The 23,872-nt window shown below is 39.4% G+C and overlaps 1 protein-coding gene across 5 annotated transcripts in view; it reads left to right on the plus strand.

Moving 5' to 3' along the window:
* Positions 1 to 23,872, plus strand: part of MTUS1 (microtubule associated scaffold protein 1) — a 158,005-nt gene that overhangs the window by 75,520 nt on the left and 58,613 nt on the right. For 2 of the 5 annotated variants that reach the window (XM_030831814.2, XM_060291724.2), the window contains exons 4-6: positions 7,130 to 7,291; positions 16,090 to 16,224; positions 18,543 to 18,581. In XM_030831814.2, the coding sequence (XP_030687674.2) occupies positions 7,130 to 7,291; positions 16,090 to 16,224; positions 18,543 to 18,581 (336 nt within the window). Of the gene's footprint in view, positions 1 to 7,129; positions 7,292 to 8,803; positions 9,329 to 16,089; positions 16,225 to 18,542; positions 18,582 to 23,872 lie in introns of those variants that run through there. The other 3 variants (XM_060291727.1, XM_070044640.1, XM_070044641.1) reach the window with 3 other exon arrangements.

Raw genomic sequence — 23,872 nt, forward strand, 5'->3', positions numbered from 1 at the left:
ACTGGGAGCAGTACTTGTTGGAATTAATCATTTGGTTTTCAGAAGGAGCTCATAATAGAGGACTCTCTTCCAATCCCACCGTATACACAATATCACCTTCTTTGGATGAAGACCGGCCTTTGGTGTGATTGGTGGTGGTTTATTTCACTTGCTCCACGATCTCTTCCGTTCCACATTATTGCACAGTAACCACTTTTCATCACTTGTCACAATTTGTTTTATTTATTTTTAAAATAAATTTATTTAGTTATTTTTAAAATTTATTTATTTATTTATTTTTGGCTGCGTTGGGTCTTCGTTGCTGTGCACCAGCTTTCTCTAGTTGCAGCGAGCAGGGGCTACTCTTCGTTGCGGTGCGCGGGCTTCTCATCGCAGTGGCTTCCCTTGTTGTGGATCCCGGGCTCTAGGCACGTGGGTTTCAGTAGTTGTGGCTCACGGGCTCAGTAGTTGTGGCTCGTGGGCTCTAGAGCACAGGCTCAGTAGTTGTGGCACACGGGCTTAGTTGTTCTGCAGCATATGGGATCTTCCCAGACCAGGGATTGAGCCCGTGTCCCCTGCCTTGGCAGGTGGATTCTTAACCACTGTGCCACCAGGGAGGCCCCACAATTTGTTTTAAAAACGGAACATTTTTGTTACGTTTAAGTAGAGACTCACCTGCAGAAATATAGTCAAGAAGTCTTTTTTCGCTTAACTTATGTGGAACCCAAACATCAAAGCAATTAATATAACCAAGCTGGTACAAATGATTTTCAACACTTGATTTGGATATTTTGAGTATGTTGGCTATCTCCCGCATGGTATAATGTTGATTGTTCTCAATTAACGTCTTGATTTGATCCCTATCAACTTCAACTGGCCTACCTGACCGTAGAGCATTGTCCAGCGAGAAATCTCCAGCACGAAACTTTGAAAACCACTTTTGACACATTCAGTCAGTCACAGCGCCTTCTCCATACACTGCACAAATCTTATTTCTGTGTTTTGGTTGCATTTTTACCTTTGTTGAAATAATAAAGCATAATATGCTGAAAATGTTGCTTTTTTCTTCCATCTTCAATATTAAAATGGCTACACAAAAATTTACCAATTTTGATTTTTTAAAAATGCATGCTGATGTGACAGTTGTCACATACAAGCTAACGAAGTAGTCTTGAATGAAGTTAAAGACAACTAAGTGATACTAGAGCCATCTTATGGAAAAAACTGAATGAAACCTTTTGGCCAACACAATAGCTTTAAACGTATTCTTATTTTTTGTATTTTAACTATCTATGTTGTTTATTTGGCATTTTCTCTTCCTGGCTCTAGTAGTTAATGGCACTTGCCTTCTTAAGAATATTTGTTACATTTTATATAATAATTTATATTTTAAATTGAATATATTAATATGTAGCTTATTTATTCAGACTGACCTCAGTAATCTCCTTTTCATTGTCCAGTTAAAAGCCCCATCGCCTCTAGCCCTGGCAGGTGCACTAGCCTCCTAAGTGTTCCCCTGATTTTTTTTTTTAATAAATTTATTTATTTTATTCATCTATCTTTGCGTTGGGTCCTCATTGCTGCGTGTGGGCTTTCTTTAGTTGCGGCGAGCAGGGCTACTCTTCATTGTGGTGCGCGGGCTTCTCATTGCTGTGTGTTCTGTTGCAGAGCATGGGCTCTAGGTTCGCGGGCTTGTAGTAGTTGTGGCACGTGAGCTCAGTAGTTGGGGCTCACAGACTCTGGAGCTCAGGCTCAGTAGTTGTGGCGCACGGGCTTAGTTGCTCCATGGCACATGGGATCTTCTCAGACCAGGGACTGAACCCATGTCCCCTGCATTGGCAGGTGGATTCTTAACCACTGCACCACCAGGGAAGTCCTGTTCCCCTGATTTAAAACTCTTCCCTTTGGTCAGCTCTTCATAGTGCTGCCACGTGATCAAGTTCTGATGCAAGTGCTCAGGAAGCTGCAGTGCCCCTCCCTCTCCATCCTCCCACCACACCCCTCCCCCAACAATTAGGGTCTAAAGTTCTTACACTCCATTCCCAGGAGGGCTCTGGGAGCTTTCTCCTGGAGAATGCGTCATTTAATGTAAGTGTCAGAACAAAGGAGGCGCCATTCAGGAGTTCATTCTTTGGCTTTAATTTCCAGTCCAAGGAGACACACCATTATGGTATCGTGAAGAATTTTCCAGCAGTAAAGTGACTTTTCATCATGGCCATATAAAAGTATCAATTTAAGGCATTGACTTCTTTTTTCTTTTTCTTAGTAAAATTAAAATCATTAAAGAATACCTAATGCTTACAGATGCATAGGAATAAGAATATTAGAATCTACTTACTTTAATTATTGATCCAGTTTATCTGTTTTTAGTTTTTTAATCTGTTTTGTCTTGAGTATCTTTTATCTGATTAAATGTTTGACCACATTGACTTTAATAATATTTTTTAGTTTTTATTATAAAAAATAGGCTTATCGTTAAAAAAAAATTCACATGGAGTGATATGTAAGTATATAAAGTAAGAAGGGAAAATTCCCCCTTTCTGTCCCTTTCCTTCTCTTTTCCCCCATGTCCCACTGTGCTCTATCCTATAAGGGGCCCATAAAAAATTTGCTATATCCTTCTGGAATTTTTCAATATATAGATAAGTATAAACTTAAAGAGATAGGGTAATATTAACATTGTCCTTTTTTTTTTTCACTTTATCTTTCTTATGGATTTTCAGTTTTGTAAGGTGTTCCTTAATGATTTTTTGTTGTTGAATAACAGTGCATTTAATCGGATTTTCCAAGGTGGTTTTCCGAGTAAATTGTTGGGTGAAGGTATGCTTCAAATCCAGTAGAATCTCTGTGTTACTATATAAGGCAAAGTGAAGATGTTATTCTTGCCAGATTTTTCCCTAGACAAAAGATGGTTATAATTATAGAATCAGAACAAATGTGTTGTCTATATGTAGGGTGATGCTAACAGCATGAGCTTAAAATAAACCACTAAGGTCAATACTGTCTCTGCAGGTAGATCTTAAACGGTTATGATTCACATCTGGGATAAGTTACGCGGTGTGAAGTAAACTGGTAAATGTCATCTCTTCAGAACTTGTAAGAGCAGTCCTGTATTGATTTCATTGTTGAAGAATGCTGTGTTTAGGTTTCTCAGAGGTGCTCAGCCCAGGGTTGCAATGTCTTACTTTTAATACTGCTTATGATGTGTATGTTTTACTGCTTCTTTATATAAAGTCCAGTCACAGGTACCTTAGGTCAACTCTGCTACTAAGTTAAATATTAGGACCGTTGGGGAGGCAGCTAAGTACCTTTGTTGTGGTCCCACAGTTTTAGCATTCACTACAGGAGCACCTTCCTAGCAAGAGGGGTTCAGGCTGGCCCCCAAGCCTGGCACGTCTGTCCATGGCACAGTCGAGGGAACAGTGGGCAGGTGGTAAGTTACCTGCATTCTAGGCCCTTCTGTCACTGGTTATAGGTGTGCGACCTAAGTAAGCCGTTAACCACTTAAGTAGGTTGCTCATCTGTAAACTGGGGATGGGGATAGTAATGCACTGTTAGGATTCGTCTCCGTTTCAAAGGAGTAATCCTTCAGTGAAGTAGGCATCATTCTGTGTCCTCAGTGACCGCTCGTCAAGAGTGATGGAAGAACAGGGAGGACTTTGGCTGGGACACAAATTGCCATTAGATGGAAGGGGTGGGGCTGGATTGGGGTGACAGTGAGACTTGTGAAAATGGGAGGGGCCAGTTCAGGGGAATGATAATTGGGCTTGGGGTAAGTGCCAGGCTGCGTGTTGGAATCAGAGAGGGTACAGGTGTGTAGTAATTCTGAGGCACACTGAGAAATGTCTGTAAACCTACAGTGCTTTCAGAAACAAAGCCATGAGATATCCCTTTCTGAAAAAAAGTTAATTTTCCAAACGTACTGAGCCTTGGCTGCCTTGTGGCTCTGACACAGAAATTTTCATCCGTCCCTTACCCAGCCTTGCTTATTGTTTCCAATAATGATGACTCATCAGAATGTTTTTGCCAAAGGAGCAGCAATTTGGTAAATTTAAATTCTAAAAATCTGTTTATCCCTCCAAGAGCAGGTAAAACCAGTGGCCAAATATAAATTAAAAAATCAAATGGCTACTTGAATATTGGTTATTTGCTAATTATTACAAGGAATGTAAAGAACAATGTCTCCCTTTAATTGATAGACTAAAGAGTCTATTAACAAAGGACAAATAAGCTTGTAAAAATTGGTTAAGTGTTGAATGCTTCAATGTAGATGATGAGGGAAAACATTATCAGAATTTGTCCTTCACTCTTGGCCTTTAAAATTTTTTTAAATAGCTCTATTACTGTTATTATAATTCTGTGTATATTTTTTGATTTCATTGAGGTATAATTGACAATTGTAAGATATTTGATTTATTTACATATACATTGTGAAAGGATTTACACCATCTAGTTAATAAACACGTTATCACCTCACATATTTATCGTGTGTATGTAAGAACATTTAAGTTCTACTCTTATAGCAAATTTCAATACAGTGATAACGCTGTGTATCACCTCTAGTTACCGTGTCTTACATTATCCTCAGACCTTATGCATCTGAGAGCTGACAGTCTATACCCTTTTCCAACCTCTTCTTATTTCCCCCATCCTACTTTTGGCCTCAAAAGAAAAATTAATTCATTCAGCAAACATTAAGTCTTACACCACGCTAGACACTTTGCTGGGTCCTCAGGGACGGAATTGAATCAGGTTCTTTTCCTGTTCTCAGGGGCTGTAGAGACTAGTCTGAGGGGCGTATTGAAACAGATGCCATGACAGAAGGAAGTATGGGTCTGAGCATAAAAGAAGGTGTGGTCCATGGCACTCAGCAGGGAATGTCCTGGAAGGAAAGGCTTTACAAAGAGGTTGGGATTCTCAGCTGTACTTCTCAGACTTAATGTGTATTTAAATTACCAGGGGATCTTGTTAAAAGGGAGACTGTGATTCAGTAAACTTGGGGTGACGCAGCAAGTATTTAAAAGAGAATCATCAACTCACTTTGTATTCACTGGGCAGAGTTCGAGGACTGGAGGGAAAGAAGGCCATTGCATTCACAGGGTTGGGCAGAGCAGAAGAATAGAGTAAAACATCCTGGAAAAATAAAAAGAAGGGGTGTGTGTGTGTGTGTACGCATAGAGAGGTAGGGGCATGGCGAAGCATAAGGGGGAAGAATTGGGTAGGAATCAACCAACCCTAGGACTGCCTTTTATGTCTTTAAAATTAAATATTAATTAAGAGGCTTAAAAATAATGTCATCCTGCAGATAATGGGGAATCACAGATTATAGATTGGGTCATGACCTTAGTTTTCACATTCAGGAGATCAACACCATGGAGCTGGAAAGGATCGAAGGAAAGAACTTTGGGGTCTAATACAGTTATTCAGGCAACATGTAAGAGAGTAAATAAGGATTTGTAGCATTTGAATTGAGGGGAGGAACACCTCTTTGAAAAGAAATGATGTGGGCTTCCCTGGTGGCGCAGTGGTTAGGAATCCGCCTGCCAATGCAGGGGACACGGGTTTGAGTCCTGGTCCGGGAAGATCCCACATGCCACGGAGCAACTAAGCCCATGCACCACAACGACTGAGCCTGTGTTCTAGAGCCCGTGAGCCACAACTGCTGAGCCCACGTGCCACAACTGCTGAACCCGGGAGCCTAGAGCCCATGCTTCGCAACAAGAGATGCCACCGCAATGAGAAGCCCGCGCACCGCAACGAAGAGTAGCCCCTGCTCACCACAACTAGAGAAAGCCCGCGCGTAGCAACCAAGACCCAACGCAGCCAAAAATAAATTAATTAAATAAATAAATATTTTTAAAAAAAGAAAGGAAAGGAAAGAAATGATGTGCCTTGTGAATTGGAATAGCACATCCTGGTGTCAGGGAGAAAAAGAGAAAACGGGTGATTGGAGCAGGGCTCACCCTGTTGTACAAGACTCAGTACAGGGTGAGGCTGCAGACAGGAGAACTTCAGATGCCAGGCCTAAGGCACTTCAGCTCTTTTTCTCTATTAAGATGAGATTTTTATAAGTGAAATAACTGGGACAAAGAAGTGAGCATTACTTTTTGGAAAACCTACTTTACTCCCTTAGGGTGCCATTAGTAATATGTGACACTGTCATTTGCAGGTAAGGTCCTTTTCAACTCTTGATATTCTTCAGTGATATGATCCGGGTAGCATTGAGAAACTTAACGTTAGATTAAATGAGACTCTGATGGGGGAAGAAAGATGATTCCAATGTTTTGGGGCTGGGAAAAAGGAAAATTTAATTATGGTTAGCATAAGTAGGTAGGAGGTTGTCTAATTGTCCGAGTTGGAAAGGTTCAACAAGAAATTGAAAATGTGAGTGGCATTGGGATTCAGGAAGACAGAGCTGCAGATGAGAATTTGGGATTCATCCATATAAGGCAATGGTTAGAGTAAAGTCGATAAAATAGACTCTCCTGGAGAGATGGATATGAAGAAAGTAGGAGCAAAGGCGTGGACCTGCGAAATGCCCATGTTCAGGCGCGAGCGTCAGAATGGTGTGGTTTCAAAGATGCCAGGGAAGGGGAAGCGTCCATACATATTTTGCTGTTAAGTGGCAACACTTTTGCTGCAAGCAAGAGTTAGAGTGAGGACCCTTTAAGTTTGGCAAATAAAGAGTAAAGATGAAAAGGTAAGAAAAAGATGCTAATAATATAGCACCACCTGCTGTTAGGCATTAGGCATTTTAAAATTGTTTTTCTCAAGTTGACTTTTTCTTCCTTCCTGTTTTGGTGGTTTTTTAATTTTCACCTATGTTTTATATGGTAGCTTAGTGTGTGAATGCACTAATGTGTTTACTTTTTAATCAATGATATGGGGGGAAGTCATGTCAGTTTGTTTATTCCTTGATTTCAACTTTGCTAAAAGCTTCTGTCTCCAATGGCTCTTCTGGTCTCTGTGTCACAGAAGACGTGAGTTAACTACTTCAGGATTACAGGGACCCCTCCTGCGGGATTCTGAATATTCATTTTACGTTTTGACTCACTTGTTCATGTAGGAGTTCAGGTTTACAAGCTTAAAGCTTTTGGAGTGAATAGCAGTGGAAACATTTTTTTTTTTTTTTTTTTTTTTAACCCCCAAGGAAAACCTGCATCCTTGAAAACTGCACAGCCGTCTTGGGTGAATTCGCCTAGACCACTTCCTAAATCCAAAGCATCTCTGAAAAGTTCTGCGCTGCGGAGGACGGGAAGCACCTCCTCTGTTGCCAGCACCCACACTGATCTGAGCACTTACAGCAATAACTGTAAGTCCGTCTTATTTCAGACTTTGGGGCTTGTTGAAACTGTAGTTGTAAGAGAAATCTTATGCGCTACAAATTATCAGAATGTTTGGTTCTGTGATTTAGGGGAAAATATGCATCTTGCTTCTCCCTTGGAATTGCTCTAAAAGCTTAGCAGGAAAAACAAATTCTTTCGACGACATTCTCTTTTGATGAATGTGCTATGAAACACAGAAATATTTATCTGTTGAAGGCACCTGGTATTGTTTTGCATGAAGGATTCTAAAGTGTATAATTTGAAGAGGGTGGGGTTTTTTTGGCTTGTTTAAGGAAAGAAAGCAATCTAGAGGCTATTGGAACCCAACTGGAAATCAGGAAAAAAGATAACTTCGGTTTCATTTATTTTGTAAGTGGCTATATTTTGTAGATGTGTTTTTTCTAATCTTAAACTTTGGATGCTAGATTCAGTGTATTAAGAGTAGTATATTATAACTTCAAGCCTAGTTTTAAGTAATTTAAACAGAATATATTTGGGGGGTTTTCAGTTAGTATGAATTCAGTTTGCTGTGTATAAAATGAGTGAATTGAGTTATCCCTTTCGTTCAAAAGATGTATTTGGCCTTAGTGTTTATTTGCTCATTTCCTTTTTAATTTCTTTCACAGAATTTATGGGTTAACTAATTTGAGCAATTTTGGAGTGCCTGCTGTGTACAGGCACCACTGTAGGTGCTGTGAAGGATATGAGATATCAAAGAAATGGTCCCTATTCTCAAAGGTAGTTGAGAAAGAAGATATTTACGTGGATAACTAGAATATCAGATAAAACAAGATATAAGGGAGTGGTGGGGAAGAGGGAAGTTCTCTCTGCTTTAAGGGGAGGATCTGTTTCTTCTTTCCGGTGAGGGGACAGGGGCAAAGTGTAGTCATGGTTATGAACCTTCTGGGTGTGGAGCAATGTGGAGGGTTACCATCCATTCTTTCTTTCGTTTCCTCTCAAATAACTTCTGTTACCCTTTTTCTATATGCGAGGTAATGAGGCCCAGAGAGGTTGTCGCTGGTCCAAGGGCACTCAGCCAACATGTGACAGAATTGAGAATGTGTTTGTGGAGGGTAAGGCACTGAATTCATGACCGAATTAATGAGCACGTTTCCGAGAGGGCATTTAGCAGCAGGAGTCGGTCTCCTATGAGAGTCAGTAGCTGTATAGTGGACCTTTAGGAACACTGGAATTTGTTACTTGAAACGGGACAGTTATCCGCTTATGATTTGAATTTTGAAGTTGTGGCATAAGATCAGAAGGGTTTGCATGTATCCGTTGATTCTTGATGATTTGAAAAGGTAATTCACACGTGTATTCTTTTAAGGTCATTTCACTTGCAGTGCTCCCTGTTTGTAATGGGAAGTTTTGAAAACATTCTGCCAAGATGGAAGCACCGAGGTGTTCTCGGGGGCTGGAGGGTTGTGTAGCGCTGGCACTCGTGGCCCTGGCAGGAGGCACGTCCCGTGGAGCCCCGCTGCCCAGCGTCCCTGCCGACGGCCATGTTGCGGTGGCCCCGTTCAGGACCGTGTCTGACACTCCTAAGGAGGGTGTCAAATGCTTTTGTCCATTCCTTTTTGTCTTTTAACAAAGGGGCTTCCCGTGTACCCACAGAGCCTGTCTAGGGGCTGTGTCTCTGTCGCAGATGAAGCATTCAAATCAATGTCTCTTTCTTAGTTGGATTTGCTAGCTGGTTTAATCTGTTCTGTGTAGTGCCTTGGAGCTAACAGATTTTTTTCCTTCTCCATTCTAATTCACTAAGAGCAAGCATGAGGGATAGGAGAGTGAACATGGCTGCAGTTTTTCCTGCCTAAGCTTGCTTTGATCCTTTTAAATGACTATACCAGGAGGATTTCGCAGTTGTACAGAAACGGATACTTCTTCGAAAATATTTATCAATTCTACACTCATCCCACCGACTGGCTCAGAGAGGCACTATGATGCTACCTTATTGACACTGCTGGTTCTGGGATCCTACAGCCTTTGTATAGTTCCTTTGTTAGCCACGTTTACTGGGAAAAGAAGTAGGTCGACGATTTCTGGTTTGATTCTTTCTTTGTAAGCATGTTTAAATTTTATTCAATAAATTGATTTAGCATCTCTTGATTGCTATTTTTATAACTTGTAATTTGTTAACTGTATTTCTTGGGCATGTTTATATTTAAGTTGTGAATGATTCTGTCTACCAGTTTATTGTGTATTTTATGTGTTTTGAGACTCGGGCTAAATATAATTCAGCAGCATTGTCGAAGTTCATTGCACGTGAAATTATTTTGTAAGACTAGTTAATGGTCTCATTTTTGATTAAATAACTGGTTGTTTTTGTGTGTGTACCTAATCGTTGTACGAGGATGGAAGAATGCTTTCCTAGAATTAAAATGAAAACATCACATTTTATTTTACTCATATCTAAAAATATTTAAAATGTGCACTTTTTAAAGATTACCTTAAAACATGAAAAAAATCATTTTGAGCTGCAGTTTTCCTATTTCTGACAATGATGGGTCATATTAGGAAATAACTTAATCTTTTGATCAGTGTTTTAAATTCATATTGGGTTAAGCCTTTGAACGATTTTAAAGCTTCTTTTCTTGTTTTGTCCATTCCTTTCTTTGTGACGCGATGCTGTCAGTGCAATCACTTTTGAGACTGCAGAGTGCTGTTGTAAAATTAGCATCTGGTTCTCCGTGCTTAGGGCTGTTATAGAAATAACATGACCAAGTTTTAAAGTGACTAAATCAAGATCTATAAGACAATAAATCTTTCTTATTTGCGGGTTTCAGCAGGTTCTTTGTGTGTGTTCTTTTCAGCATAGAAAATTTTAAAGTTACAGTATTGATTTTTTTTAATATTAGCATGAAACATTGCATAGTAGTTTCTATATCAAATATGCTCATTTTTAGAGGTTAATTGTTGTAAGCTCTTCCAGACTCAGATAGCTAAGTTCCAGTTTTTAAGATCATTGGATAAAAATGTTGTATATATATATATGTGTGTATATATATATATATATGTGTGTGTGTGTGTGTGTGTGTATATGTGTGTGTGTGTGTGTGTGTGTGTGTGTTGAAAAGAGTTGAAGGTTTGAGGACCTTTGTGTGAGTGTAGAAAAAGGTCTCAGGAGAGCTTGTAATTTTGCCGTATTAGCAAATATGAAGTCCAAGCGCTTCCTACTCCTACCAGTTTGGCCACAAAATCCTAAGCACATTTATTTTTGAGAGACAGGTGGTGAGGGGAAATAAAAGGATGCACACCAAAGCTCCTTGCACTGTCTGAGAGATCGAACAGGCGGAGGTTAACTGAAGAAACGGAGCTTTCTCTTCCCTCACCTTCACGGCCAGCCCTGGCATCAACAGTGTGATACAATAGAAAAGGGTGTTCAACTCGGACTCAGTCCTAGTCAGTCTTACTAAGTCACTGAAGTTGGACAGTCTTACACTCTCTTAGCCTCAGTGTTCTCACCTGATGAACAGGCAGGGAGGCTTAGATCATCTTCAGAATCCTAGCAGCAGCAAAGGTTTCTGACCACCTTTATTTTCTTCACAACAATAAGTTGGTGCCTCACAGTTTGGAAGGAGGGTGTTTTGGGTCAAAGGGATCAAGGTGATAGAAGGATTAGTCTTATTCACCTTCAGTCCCATCCTCATTGCAGGATGGCAAGTAGGTATTGTGTCGCCTGTCAGCACTGGTCAGTTGGTGAGAATCTCCTGGAGAACAGTGTTGAAAGGTTTTCTGGCTGCTTCCAGGTTCAGAGCAAAAATGTGTGCTTGACTAGTGAGGCCCGCGGGGGGTGAGGAAGGGGTGAAAGACAGGCGGTACATACTCTGACCCCGTATTGCAAAACATGCTCAATCCTTACGCACGTCTGAATGGACTATTTAATAAGAAAATGCTATTATCCAGACTGGTATTAATTTCGTTTTCATTCTTTTAATGCTTTTCTAGGATATATATGCGACATTCTTATTATTACAAGGTTGGGTAATTTTGCTTTTGGAATTTGAAAGCTTAGACTTAAGTAGTGATTTGACTGTAAGCCAGGTGGCAGATGATCTGGCACAGTGGGGAGTGTTAAGCTGATTCACGGAAGGTTCAGGAAATGAGCAGAATGTTGGGTCTGTGTGTGTATATACATATTTGTTAAACAAAACAAAAACCAGCTAGGTGCTAGAGTGTAGTGTGAAATGTTAGTTTGCAAATAAGGGTCTGGAACAATGAGAAGCCTTTCTCTAACAGGAAAGCCTTTTCTCCTGCTTGGGCTGCTCTGAGCATCTCTCTTCATTTTCTCTGTAGACTCAGTCATCTATCATTTCACTTGACCCGCATTTTGACCATATGGGGAAATGAAAAAGAAGGATTCCGGAGCACTTATTATTCTGGCTTAATCGAGGCAGCTAGGACCAAGGACAACAACAGCATGGGGGCAGTTTGAAAACTGTCTGTTAGAATTGGCTGAGACGTGGGCAGCCACTTGCGGGATTTCACATGGTTGTACAAACCAGCCATCGTGGAGTGCTTGTACCTCCTGAACCACTGGGTTTAGGAGAATTCTGAGTGTGAGTTCGGCCTCAGTGGGACCAAGCACCATAATCAGTGAGTGGGGACCCTGTGACACTGTATGCACTGTCTGTTTCCACGCTTGGTGTTCAAACCCTCTCATACATAGAGAGGTGAGGTGATTCAGCACAGCTAGGCAGTGGCCCAGTCAGGACCAGAACTCACATATTATAGGTTCCATTCCATTCCATTCCTTGAAACTAATGTGCTTCTCTTATTATATTGGAGCTTGTGCCACTGAAGAGTTTATCATTTGCATATAATAACTCTGGAATAGAGAACATTTAGATACCGTCAGGATGCCCAACCGGCTGCCCCATTAGGAACTGAAATAGAGGGCAGGAGAAATACTTTAAGGGCATCACGCCTCGTAGCAAAGTACATCCTTCAAGTTAGGGTCAGCCTAGAGGAGAGCCTTTAGAAAACCGAAGGATATGAAAGTGTTGGTCATAAAACTGTGTGCTGTTTTGTCTCCACCATAAAACTGTGTGCTGTTTTGTCTCCACACTTTGTCTCCACCACTAGTAAAGTGAGGAAGAGTGAAGGGGGGAGTGTGTATAGTAGATGATCAGAGAGAGAGAGTGTGTGTGTGTGTGTGTGTGTGTGTGTGTTTATATAAGCGTGTGCACATGTGTGTATATATATGTATATATGTGTCACATATAAATGTAAATGTATGTGTGTGTTTGTACCCTGGGTCAAACTTATTTTATCCTTGAAATACGGATTTTGACCCTCGCGTGTAACAAATTGATGCGAGAAGGGTGGCAGTGAGACAGTTTGTTTCCAGGACAGCACCTCCGTTCTGAGTGTGACAGAGCAAACAAGACAGGAATATTGTGCCTCATGAGAAATGTGTCTTTTGTCTTAGCGAGAAGTCCTTTCACCTGAGTCCTTTGGAAACTGAAGGTCTTTGTGTTTAAAGCTTAGAAATGAAAAGCGTGGATTTAGGATCGTACAGATTCATAATAGGTCTGTAAATTAAGCTCAATTCAGTTTTTCAAAATCTATGTAGGTGACTTATTTGCTGCTGAGTATAATTTTTAAAATATGTCAAGAAAAGTAAGACTCAAATCCAGATTGTTATTTTATTTTATTTATAAGTTTTTTAAAATAAGTTTATTTATTATTTATTTTTGGCTGCGTTGTGTCTTAGTTGCTGCGCACGGACTTTCTCTAGTTGCGGCAAGTGGGGGCTACTCTTTGTTGTGGTGCATGGGCTTCTCATTGCGGTGGCTTCTCTTGTTGCGGAGCCCAGGCTCTAGGCACGCGGGCTCAGTAGTTGTGACTCGCGGGCTCTAGAGTGCAGGCTCAGTAGTTGTGGCGCACAGGCTTAGTTGCTTCGCGGCATGTGGGATCTTCCCAGACCAGGGCTTGAACCCGTGTCCCCTGCATTGGCAGGCAGATTCTTAACCTCTGCGCCACCAGGGAAGTCCCCAGGTTGTTATAATACATGGTTGAGACTAATAACATCATTTACTTCCCTTCTTGGATTTTGATTTAGCATAAGTTGAAATGTTGATTGAAACCCACTACCATTTTACATGAACATCTAAAAAACCTGCTCTATGACATTTTGGTTCCATTTCTTTAAGACTCTGAAATCATTCCCCATCCATCCTTTGAAAAGTTATGCTGAATTTTATAGTAGTAGTATCTTAAGTATTTATCATTTACATTAGCTCCCTGTCAACTTGGGAGAAACCAAGTTTCCAGGTTCTGGGGAAAGAGGGAATTGGAAAAAAAGGATAGGAAGTTGACAGAAACTTGTTGGAAAAACCAAGTCTCCAGGTTCTGGGGAAAGAGGGAATTGGAAAGAAGGATAGGAAATTGACAGAAACTTGTCAGTAGGAGGGAAGGCTCTGTGTTGATTTGGCCTAATATGGGAAGTGTTATCTGTGCACAGGAAGAACAAATACGTGGCTCCTTGTAGGGGGACTTGACGTAGATCAGGGGAGAATGACAGCGTGTCTTTACAAGGTTTAAGTGTGACATCTGTAAGCACCGTTGTAGGAGTTGGGACCGTTTAGCCTAGAGAAAACTTTCTAGCTGTCTTCAAATTTATAAATATTTGTAAATAATGTTGACCACTCACCCCTTTCTAGAAATTTGTGATTATAAGTGTTGATTATTAGAATGGAATTGGATGGTTAGCATTGGGTGTTGAAGATTATTTAGAAAATAATTATAAAAAATCCAATCTGGGTTGGTGGCGGGGCAATTAAGCCTGGAAACCAGGTAGTGAATGAATGAACCTCCAGATTTCCCTCTGGCCCAGTAAGTATATGGTGACATAAACATACTAGTGGTTTGTGTGGTTAGCAGGGGGAGACAGATAAAAAGGTTAACTTTTATGGGAATAGAGAACCATAAAACTTTCAAAGTATTTTTGTTAGGATTTTTTCCTCCTGAGTTATGGAGAGAAAAGGGCAAAGTGCTGTGTTTACACTCTTGAGTGTTGTGTATAACATGATAATCTCTTAGGAAGAGCCAAGCAGTGCTGTTAAAATTCCTTGTAGGAGCCGAGCTTCTGGACACTGTACTTTTTCAAAGATTACTCAGTTATGGAGAATTAAAAGGAGAAGTTTAGAATGATAAGGAAATACCGATTTTTTTCATCCTTAATTAGATCACTGCTGCTGCTCTCCTCACCCTCCTTTTTTGTTACCACTAAATAAAATTTGAAACGGCTTTGTATGTTGTTATCTTTACATGCGGGTACTATTTTTGACTTTTCAAGCCTTTCGTTTAAGGTTTTTGACCCTTAGGAGATTTTAAAATGTAGATACCCTCAGCCGAAAACAGTGCAATAAGTGATGGTGATGCTGGTTAAATTCCTAATACGGAATCCTCTCAACTGTACCAGAGCCAGGAACGCTATTTCATAGGACCTTGTTATGGACCTGATACACCTTTAGCAAAAATATAATGTGAAAATGCATTCTCATTTTGAATTCAGAGCACAGGACACAGGCCCTGCTCTTTCTTTTCCCTCTGCCTTTCCCTGTCCCATACAAATCTTAAGGATACAGTAGAAGAATTGGGTTATTTTTTTTTTTAAATCCAATGAGAAGCCATAAATGTGAAAAGGAAATTCACAGTTTACAAAGAACCTATATAAACATATATAGGTTTATATAGTCTACATAGTTGTCTTATGCAACTGAAAGATATTGAGTTTTTTGATGCCGAGGGCTTCAGTCATTATTGGACAAAAGAAGAAACAAGAGTAAGCAAGACATCTACTGGAGGCTTTGTCTAAATGTTTCTCCGTGGTTTCAAATTTTCATTCTGGTAGAAAATCAACAAGTTACAAACTATCACTATTTTTTTAAAGCTGTGTTCTTTCTTTCAACGTGTCACTGTCTTTTGATATGCTAGGATTGTCTTTAGAGTCCCAGTGAAGAAAGAGAAGCAAAATCAGAGACTAGCAAAGTAGCAGATGCCCTTTCCAGGACCCGTTGACGTATTATACCTAAAATATAATATTTGCTCACCTTCAGTCTGACCTTTTCCCAGGAAATAGTATAGGTCTGCTTCTTTGGGAGCCCCCTTTGCCTAGTTAACTGTCGTGGACTCAGAATTATACCACAGCCTAAGCACAATTGTCTAGTGCCTCAAACTTTCTCCAGAAGTCCTTCCTTCAATTCTTTTAGTGCCTGGAAACTTCCCCCCCCCCCCCCCGCCCCAGAGATGATTCCTGTGTGAGTGAGAGAGGAAAGGTTTACGTGTAATATAAAAGATGGTTTTTATTATTTAGGTGGAATTCTCTTTTATATTTTAGCTTTAGGGCTTAGGTAACTTTGTTCTAGGGCAGATGTTGGAGTTTCAGCTCCTTGCAGTGGCACAGAAGGATCAGAACCAGATCTCACCTTTGCAGCTACCAAGGAGCTTGTACATTATAGTCATCCCTTGGTATCCACAGGGGATTGGTTCCAGGACCCCCAAGGATACCGAAATATCTCCCAACTTTTATCTGGGATGAAAGCTGCCCTGGAAAAGAGGCATAAACTTGGGCTGTGCCAAGATGTAAGGTCACCCTGGTTACCGTTCACACTGCATCCCTGAGGCTAGGAACTACCTGTTATCCGTCTTTGTATTCCCAACATACAGTAACGCCTGTAGGTGCTTAGTGAGCACTTGTTGATTTAAAGAGGAAAGATAGGTCGTGGAAGACTCATACTGTGTTTTTCTGTAAAATAAAATGTACTTTTCTGTTTTACTCCAGCTGGTAATAACGCTGTCATCAAATACGAGGAAAAACCTCCGAAACCAGCATTTCAAAATGGCTCCTCAGGATCCTTATATTTGAAGCCTTTGGTACCCCGAGCTCACGTGCACTTACTAAAAACGCCTCCAAAAGGTATGGACCTCACTGTGGAGAGAAGAGGAGGGCAAGGCTTTTTAAGTCCCTGGCTTACAGGAGGTTAAATTTTGGCATTTAGGTTCATGGTATATTGAATATTTATTTACAAAAAGTCTGGTGAATAAAGACATAATACATTTTTACACTGATGGAGCTATTCTTGTTCTGAGAGTCTGTAGGTTCTATAGCTAAAACTTGATACATATAAATCAGCAGATAGAACAAAGGTATAACGTGAAAATAAATGAAACTTCTAGAGTTAAATTATGCGAAGGTGGGGATCTAGAATAATGAGATAGAAGTGCACGGTTTACATCACACTTTTGGTCCAACCATGTCCCCCGCGCCCCACCCCCATGTTCTTTATCTCTTCTTCTCTGTATCGCTCACTTCGTGATTGCTACAGCTATGAAGGTTAACTTTCAAGTTTACAACATACGTGGTATATACTTCATATGGAATGTTTTCGTGCAGCTTTATCACAGTGGAGCTGAAGCACATTAGCAGTTGTTGCTTAGTGAATTGAAAGATTGCTTAACTGAAAGAATAATTGTGAATGAGAAGCTTGAGCTGTAATATGTGATGCATATTTATATTAGAGGGCTTAAAATGCACAGAAATGTACAGCATCCTCCTTCATCCCGTCAACCATGAATAACTGTTGCCTCTCCTCCTTTTCTTTCCCTCTGCATATATAATAGCTTTGTTTTTGTTTCAAGAAAACTCAGGGCATAATATGTACATTCTCTTGTGCCTTGCTTTTTATTAATTTAACAGTATATCATGAGAGTGTCTTCATTTTAAATGGCTATGAAATAGTCTCCTGTTTTCCAATTCCCTGGTTCCTGGACATTTTCTGTCTTTCACTATGGCACGTGATACTGAGATGAACATCTCTGAATGTGAATACTATTCATTGCTTCAGGTTCTAGTTACTTCTGTGGGATATTCCTAAAAGAGGAACCACTGGGTTAAACTGTGTGAATCTTTGTGAAATTGTTATCATATTACTAAATAACTTTCCAGAAATGTGTTAGTCTCTCAAAGCAGTGTGTGTCTGTTGCTCTGTGTCCTTCTCAGTATTTGTGTGTGTGTGTGTGTTACATTATGTAAAGGATCACGTGGTAACTTGAGGTTAATTACCTAGTGAATGTTTATCAACACTTTCTTTTCTACTGAATTCAAGAGAGAATAGGCATAGATATTGGCAAAAAGATTCTTCTGGGTACCAGCAGGTTCTCATCTTCCAGGGTTTTAAACAAATTTCTGATGCATCAAATTACCCCTCGGTGGGATGACATCAGTATATGAATCTATGGTTTGTATTGATGATGATAAAGCCCTGTAATCTACACATACACCAGTAACTGGAAAGAAATGTCGAACTTTGATACTAAGGTACCTTTCAGAGAGTTAGAATGGCATGATTTCTCTGATACGTTTGCAGAACAGGGAACCTCAGTATTCTAAAATGTCTTGCCATTGAATTTGTAAGCTTTTGTATCACAGAGGTTTTACTTGACTGGGAATCAATGCTGTCCATTTATAACAGCCACATACTTTAAGAGATTGTCATCTCTGTAAAATTCCACAGAATGTGGCAGCTGTTTTAACTAAATAATCTGCAGGTGACTTGCCCTAGAAATGACTCTGTCACAACAGGAAGACGTGCTCATAGTCGTCTAGTGACTTCTCTTTGTAGCTCTGTACCTGTTACCACTCCTGGTTGAATTTATTTTTCAGCTTTATTGATGTATAATTGACAGTTAAAATTATATTTGATTTAATACACATATACATTGTGAAATAATTCCCCTGGTTGTATTTTATATTGTATCAGTTTGGAGGAAAAGCTTAAGTGTGTTTTCCTTCATAGCTGAATAGCAAGAGAACTGGATTTAATACTTGGCAATTTTAGAAATCACACCCTAGTAGCTGTGTTTTGTAGTCTGGGCCTTTTTGCTCTATCAGCAGTGGAATAGCATCAAGTGTGTAATACATGTATAAATTTAGTACTGTTAAAATTTGAATTTCAGCAGTTCTTGAACTGAAAAAATATCGTAGTTTGCCCTAGCATGTTTAATTTTGACAATGAATAATATCACCCTTAAACTACTATTTTGATGTTATTTGGAATATTTTATCCTTAGATATTCTAAGTATAAACTCAATAAAGTTGATTAAATCTCAGTGGAATTTCCCATCAGGAACCTAAAATTTAGGTGTTAATGGATTGTTTTTGGAAAAAAACTTAGTTTTTAAATGGTTTAGTTTTTTATGATATTTTCTATAAAACATAAATATTTCCATTTTAGGTCCTTCAAGAAAAGGTCTATATACAGCTTTGAATGCAGGTAAGTGACCCCTTAAATATGGATGGAGAAAAAGAGTTTTTTTGTAAAGTTATATTATCATTACAAGTCTTCAAGTGTATTTGCAGTGATTTTTTCACTAGTATGCTTATAAATATAATTTCAGGTTTGTGGCATAAACATAACTGCTTGTGACCTTGATCAGCATAGGGTTAAAACTTGGTGAGCACAATTGCCAAGCCATCTGATGCAGAAGGACGTTTTATTAATCACAGATAATTTGTTTTTTAAATAATGATATTTTTTCAGATGTGGAGCATATTTAATATTTAAAATGTGGAGATGTAGAGAATGTACTTTTTTGTTTCACAAGAAATAAGCTATTTTAAAATTGGATAGTCTTTAATTGCTAAATACTCTCAAGATCAGGTTTTAACACCTTTCATAGTTCAGCCATTTAACATTTTTCTTTTCTTTTTTATACTTCTATTGAACAAAGTCACATCCGTCTCTAAGACAGCCTGCAGCCTCACTCACTGAACCTTTGAACGTCAACTGGAAATCAAAAAGCTTTGTCTCTTGAGAAGCCATAGAAGATTCATTAAAATATAGAAGTTTCTATCTTTTCTCTATAGCTGATTAGGTCCCCATCCACTACTTGAATTCTCTTCTTTAGTATGCAGTTATAGGACAGTTGTATGGCTTCTAAGTCCACCGAGGATTAGAACAGCAGATCAAAGGGGAGAAGGGTATTATTATAACACACTGACTACAGATTATCGTGCATCGTGACAGTGTTGGCTGCTAAGGATATAAAGGTTTGCCCAAAACGAGCAAGGACCTTGTCTCAGAAAGCTTACAGAAAAGTCAAAGGACTGCACAAAAAAATATAAAATCACAAGGAGGGTTACTTGTTCCAGTGAGAGGCCTGGTTAAAGGCTATGATCTAGTGAGGGAAGCCTGGGCAGGAAGTATAAATTTGTGACCCCCTGTATATAGATAGTAATTAAAGCAAATGGGGTGGGTAACCTTAAATATGGAATAACTAATATCTTTGAGGCTCCCAAGACATGTTTGGTTTCCTTAGCTTAATAAGGCAGGGAAGTGTGACCTATTATAGGCTCTTAAAGCTAGAGAGGGCCCAGCCATGCAGAGCGATTTAAATTCTAAAGGTTTGCAAGAGCCTGAGTTTGAACATATATGTTTACCAAACTAATTTTAAAAGCCAAAAGAACTATTCTGCACACTGAGATTTTCATTTTCTTTCATTTTAAATTTCCAGCGCATCCTAATATTTAGGAGAAAAGGATAGCTAGTATGCTATAAATGACTGTATGTTAGAAAATCAGGTAACCTTTATCTGAAAGCTAGATGATATGATAATTCTGTGTTTAACTGAGAAACTTCTAGAGTGTTTTCCAAAGTGGCTGCACCATTTTACATTTCCACCTGCAATGTATGAGGGGTCTAGTTTCTCCACATTCTTGTCAACACTTGCTTTTGTCTGCCTTTTTTATTATAGCCATTCTAATGGGTATGAAGTGGTATCTCATTGTGGTTTCAGTTTACATTTCTCTGATGGCTCATCAGATGTTGAGCACCTTTCAGAAGCTTATTGGCCGTTTGTATACCTTCTTTGGGGAAACATTTATTCAAATCCTTTGCCTATTTTAAAATAATTTGTATTATTGTTGAATTATAGGAGTTCTTTATATATTCTGAATATTAGGCCCTTATCAGATATGATTTGCAAATAATTTTCTCCCATTCTGTAGGCTGTCTTTTCACTTTTTGATAGTACCCTTTAAGGTATATTTTTAATTTTCATGAGATCCAGTTTATCTATTTTTTTCTTATGTTGTGTATCTATTTGGCATTATATCTAAGAAGCCATTGCTTAGATACAAGGTCGTAAAGACTTATGCCTATGTTTTCTTCTAAGAGTTTTATACTTTTAGCTCTTACACTTGGGTCTTTGATCCATTTTTGAGTTAATTTTTGCATTTGTTGTGAAGTAGGGGATCCAATTTAATTCTTCTGCATGTAGATTTCCTGCTGTCCCAGTACCATTTGTTGAAAACACTATTCTTTCTTCCATTGGAATGTCTTGTCACCTTTGTTAAAAACAGTTGGCTGTAAATGTGAGGCTATGTTTCTGGACTCTCTTTTCATGGATCTATGTGTCAATGCCACATTGTTTTGATTACTGTGGTGTAATAAGTTCTAAAATCAGGAAGTGTGAGTCCTCTAACTTGTTCTTCTTTTTCAAGATTGTTTTGGCTATTCTGAGTCCCTTGAATTTCCATATGAACTTTAGGGTCAACTTGTCAATTTCCATAGAAAAGTCAGCTAGGACTTTGATAGAAATTGCATTGAATCTGTAGATGAATTTCTGGAGTATTGCCGTCTTCACAATATGAAGTATTTTGATTCATGAGTATAGGATGGCTTCCTTTTTAGTTAGGTCTCCTTTAATTTCTTGTAACAATTGTTTTGTAGTTTTCAAAATACAAGTTTTGCAGTTTTGGGGGGAAGTATTTGTGACATTTCTGTGCTATGGAAGCTGCCATGGATATTGGTCACAGTAAAGGGGCTGGTTAAATAAGTCTAATATGCCTGTTTTATGAAACTTGGAAAGGCAGTCTTAATTCATGTCCCAAGTCTATGATTATATGAAATATTGTGAAGGATATTTGTTTTCACAGGCATAGTACAAATAATCTCCAATATATATCTTCTTTCTACACACGGGAAAACTATTAGCATTAGGTGTTTTCCTTTGGCCCATTGTGGGACTGACATGATATCTTGTTTCCAAAGCCTACCACTGACCCTCAACATATCAGTGACCCTTGATAGGTCAGGTTACCAGAATGGCAGATTAGCAACTGATTGAGAAAAGAAATGAACAGTATGACTCACGCAGTGGTTTTGCTGGGCAAAGCCTCTAACCATGGAGTAGAAACGGGGCATATGACAGAGTTTGAGAATGCCTCCCTTCAATTCACCCTGAGTGATCAATGCTCTAATAATTGCAGTGGAAAAAGATGTATTTTAAGGGGGTCAGCATAGTGCTTTAATCTAGATTGCGGGGTATGAACATGTATTTTCCAAAAATCATAAACGTCTAGCTGATGGTTAGTTATCATTACTTAAGACTAACGTAGTGTTATGACGAGCCTGCCGAGGAAAAGTCACAGTGTGTTGCCCTTCGGAGGAACAGCTCGGATGCTGAGAAGTGGTGTCCAAGCAGCCAATGACTTTGTGGGTCATGTAACCTCTTAACATTAGCTTTCTTTTCTGTGTAATTGCAATGATTGATCACTAAGGCTTCTCCCTGCTCTGATAGCCTATGACTGCAAAGCACCTTGGCTTTCTTTATATTCTGCTTGCAACCGTCATCCTTTAGATCGTACAGAAGACATTGCCTCCACATACAAACGTGTTCCTCTGAGCATTAAATTTTATGGCTTTCAGATAGGTTTTTTTGGTTTGTTTAAGCAACAAACTGGTGGAGATTAAAGTGGACCAACTTCATATGTTTTCACTAGAGTGCAATAATCACTTTTTAGCGATTTGCTAAGTTCTAAAAAGTTTAACATGTAGAGGTTTAGAAGTCACCCTTTAGTTTTTTTTAAATTTGTGATTTTAAATAAAATTCAGATAACTTTATATCCTGTTGTCACTTAACGTAAGAAATCCCTCTTTAATGACTATCACATTTAGCATATGCAGCGGCATTTAACTACTCTGTAATATTTGGGGTGCTTCTGCATTACATTCACAAATGATTCTCTGATGAACATCTTGACAGTTATCACCTTCAAAGTTTAGGGAAGTTTTTTTGTGATAGATTCTTAAAAGTAGTATAAACAAATCAAAACACATGCATATTTATAGCCACTTCAGTCAACCAAGTTGCCTTCCAAAAGCTTCATATCCATTTATACAACGACTGACAACATCGAAGAGTGCTGGCATCACCATACTCTGGTCGACGTTGGGTATTATTCTTTTTTTTTAGTTTGGCTAGTTTAATAGTTGAAAATTCTGTATCATTATTTTAGTTTTAACCTTTAATCAGTAATTTCAAAGACAGTTCCATTATCTCGTAAGACAATGAAGAGGAACAGAAAGAGAATGAACTTTTCAGGCATTGACTGTTGGTTGAAATCTTGGGATTGCCGCACTCCACTTGTGTCCTGACCTTGGGCTAGTTGCTAAGCCTCTCCAAAGCCTCAAATTTCTCATTTGGAAACGTGAGAATATTTTGGGAAAAAATCCCAGTATAGAAGTAATTTTGACGTCACAGAGTTGTTATATAAAAAACTCTCAGATGATAGCTGCCTCTGCTACTAGGGACAGTGACGAGGATAATCCTTTTCATTGTTCTTATGGTTCTAGTGGCTGTACTTTTAGAGCTCTATTCCAGGAGGTTGAATTATTTTAAATCCTTCAAGCAGGAAAAACCGGTGAAAGTCAAGAACCATCCTCATGGGGTCTAGCTGTTGTAATTTATTTAAAGATTATGGTGCTGTAAGAGTCTAGCCAACATTGGCTCTAAATAAAACTTGGTTTACTGTTTATAAGGGAGATGCCACACATACCATTACTATTATTGCCATGGTTCTACCACACATGAAAGCTCTTAGGAATACCAGAGCACCAGAGTTGTACTTATCCTGCCCCTTGGTTCTTTTCCACAAGATCATCAGTCTCAGGTGCCGTGGTGTCTGCCCTGGAAAGTAGGAACTGCACTGCGCCTTCCATCCCCACCACTAAATCCAGCACAGGAGGATAAGGTTGCTTTCTGTACCCCCTCTTCCACGTGTTGGGAGATGGTTGAGAGTTGCACACCTGCTCTGAAGAGGTAATACCGGTGTGACCGGTGCTTTCTCTGGTGAGAGTAGGGATGAGGCTGTCTTTCTTTCTTTCTTTTTTTTTTTTTTTTTTTCTGCTGTACGCGGGCCTCTCACTGCTGCTGCCTCTCCCGCTGCGGAGCACAAGCTCCGGACGCGCAGGCTCAGTGGCCATGGCTCACGGGCCTAGCCGCTCCGCGGCACGTGGGATCCTCCCGGACCGAGGCTCAAACCCGCGTCCCCTGCATCGGCAGGCGGACTCTTAACCACTGCGCCACCAGGGAAGCCCGAGGCTGTCTTTCTGTATTGGTTTAGGATTATAACTCTCCTCTCACACTTAAAGAGCAAATGCTATTTTGGCATGTGTTAAATTTACTGTTCAAATCAGGGAAAAGTATGGATTGTTCAGTAAATCTTGTTGGAACAAGGACTATCATTTTATCAGGAGCTAGAGCCCTACTTCATATACTACAT

The sequence above is a fragment of the Globicephala melas genome, chromosome 21, assembly GCF_963455315.2.
Source record: "Globicephala melas chromosome 21, mGloMel1.2, whole genome shotgun sequence".
In the NCBI taxonomy this organism is placed as follows: domain Eukaryota; kingdom Metazoa; phylum Chordata; class Mammalia; order Artiodactyla; family Delphinidae; genus Globicephala; species Globicephala melas.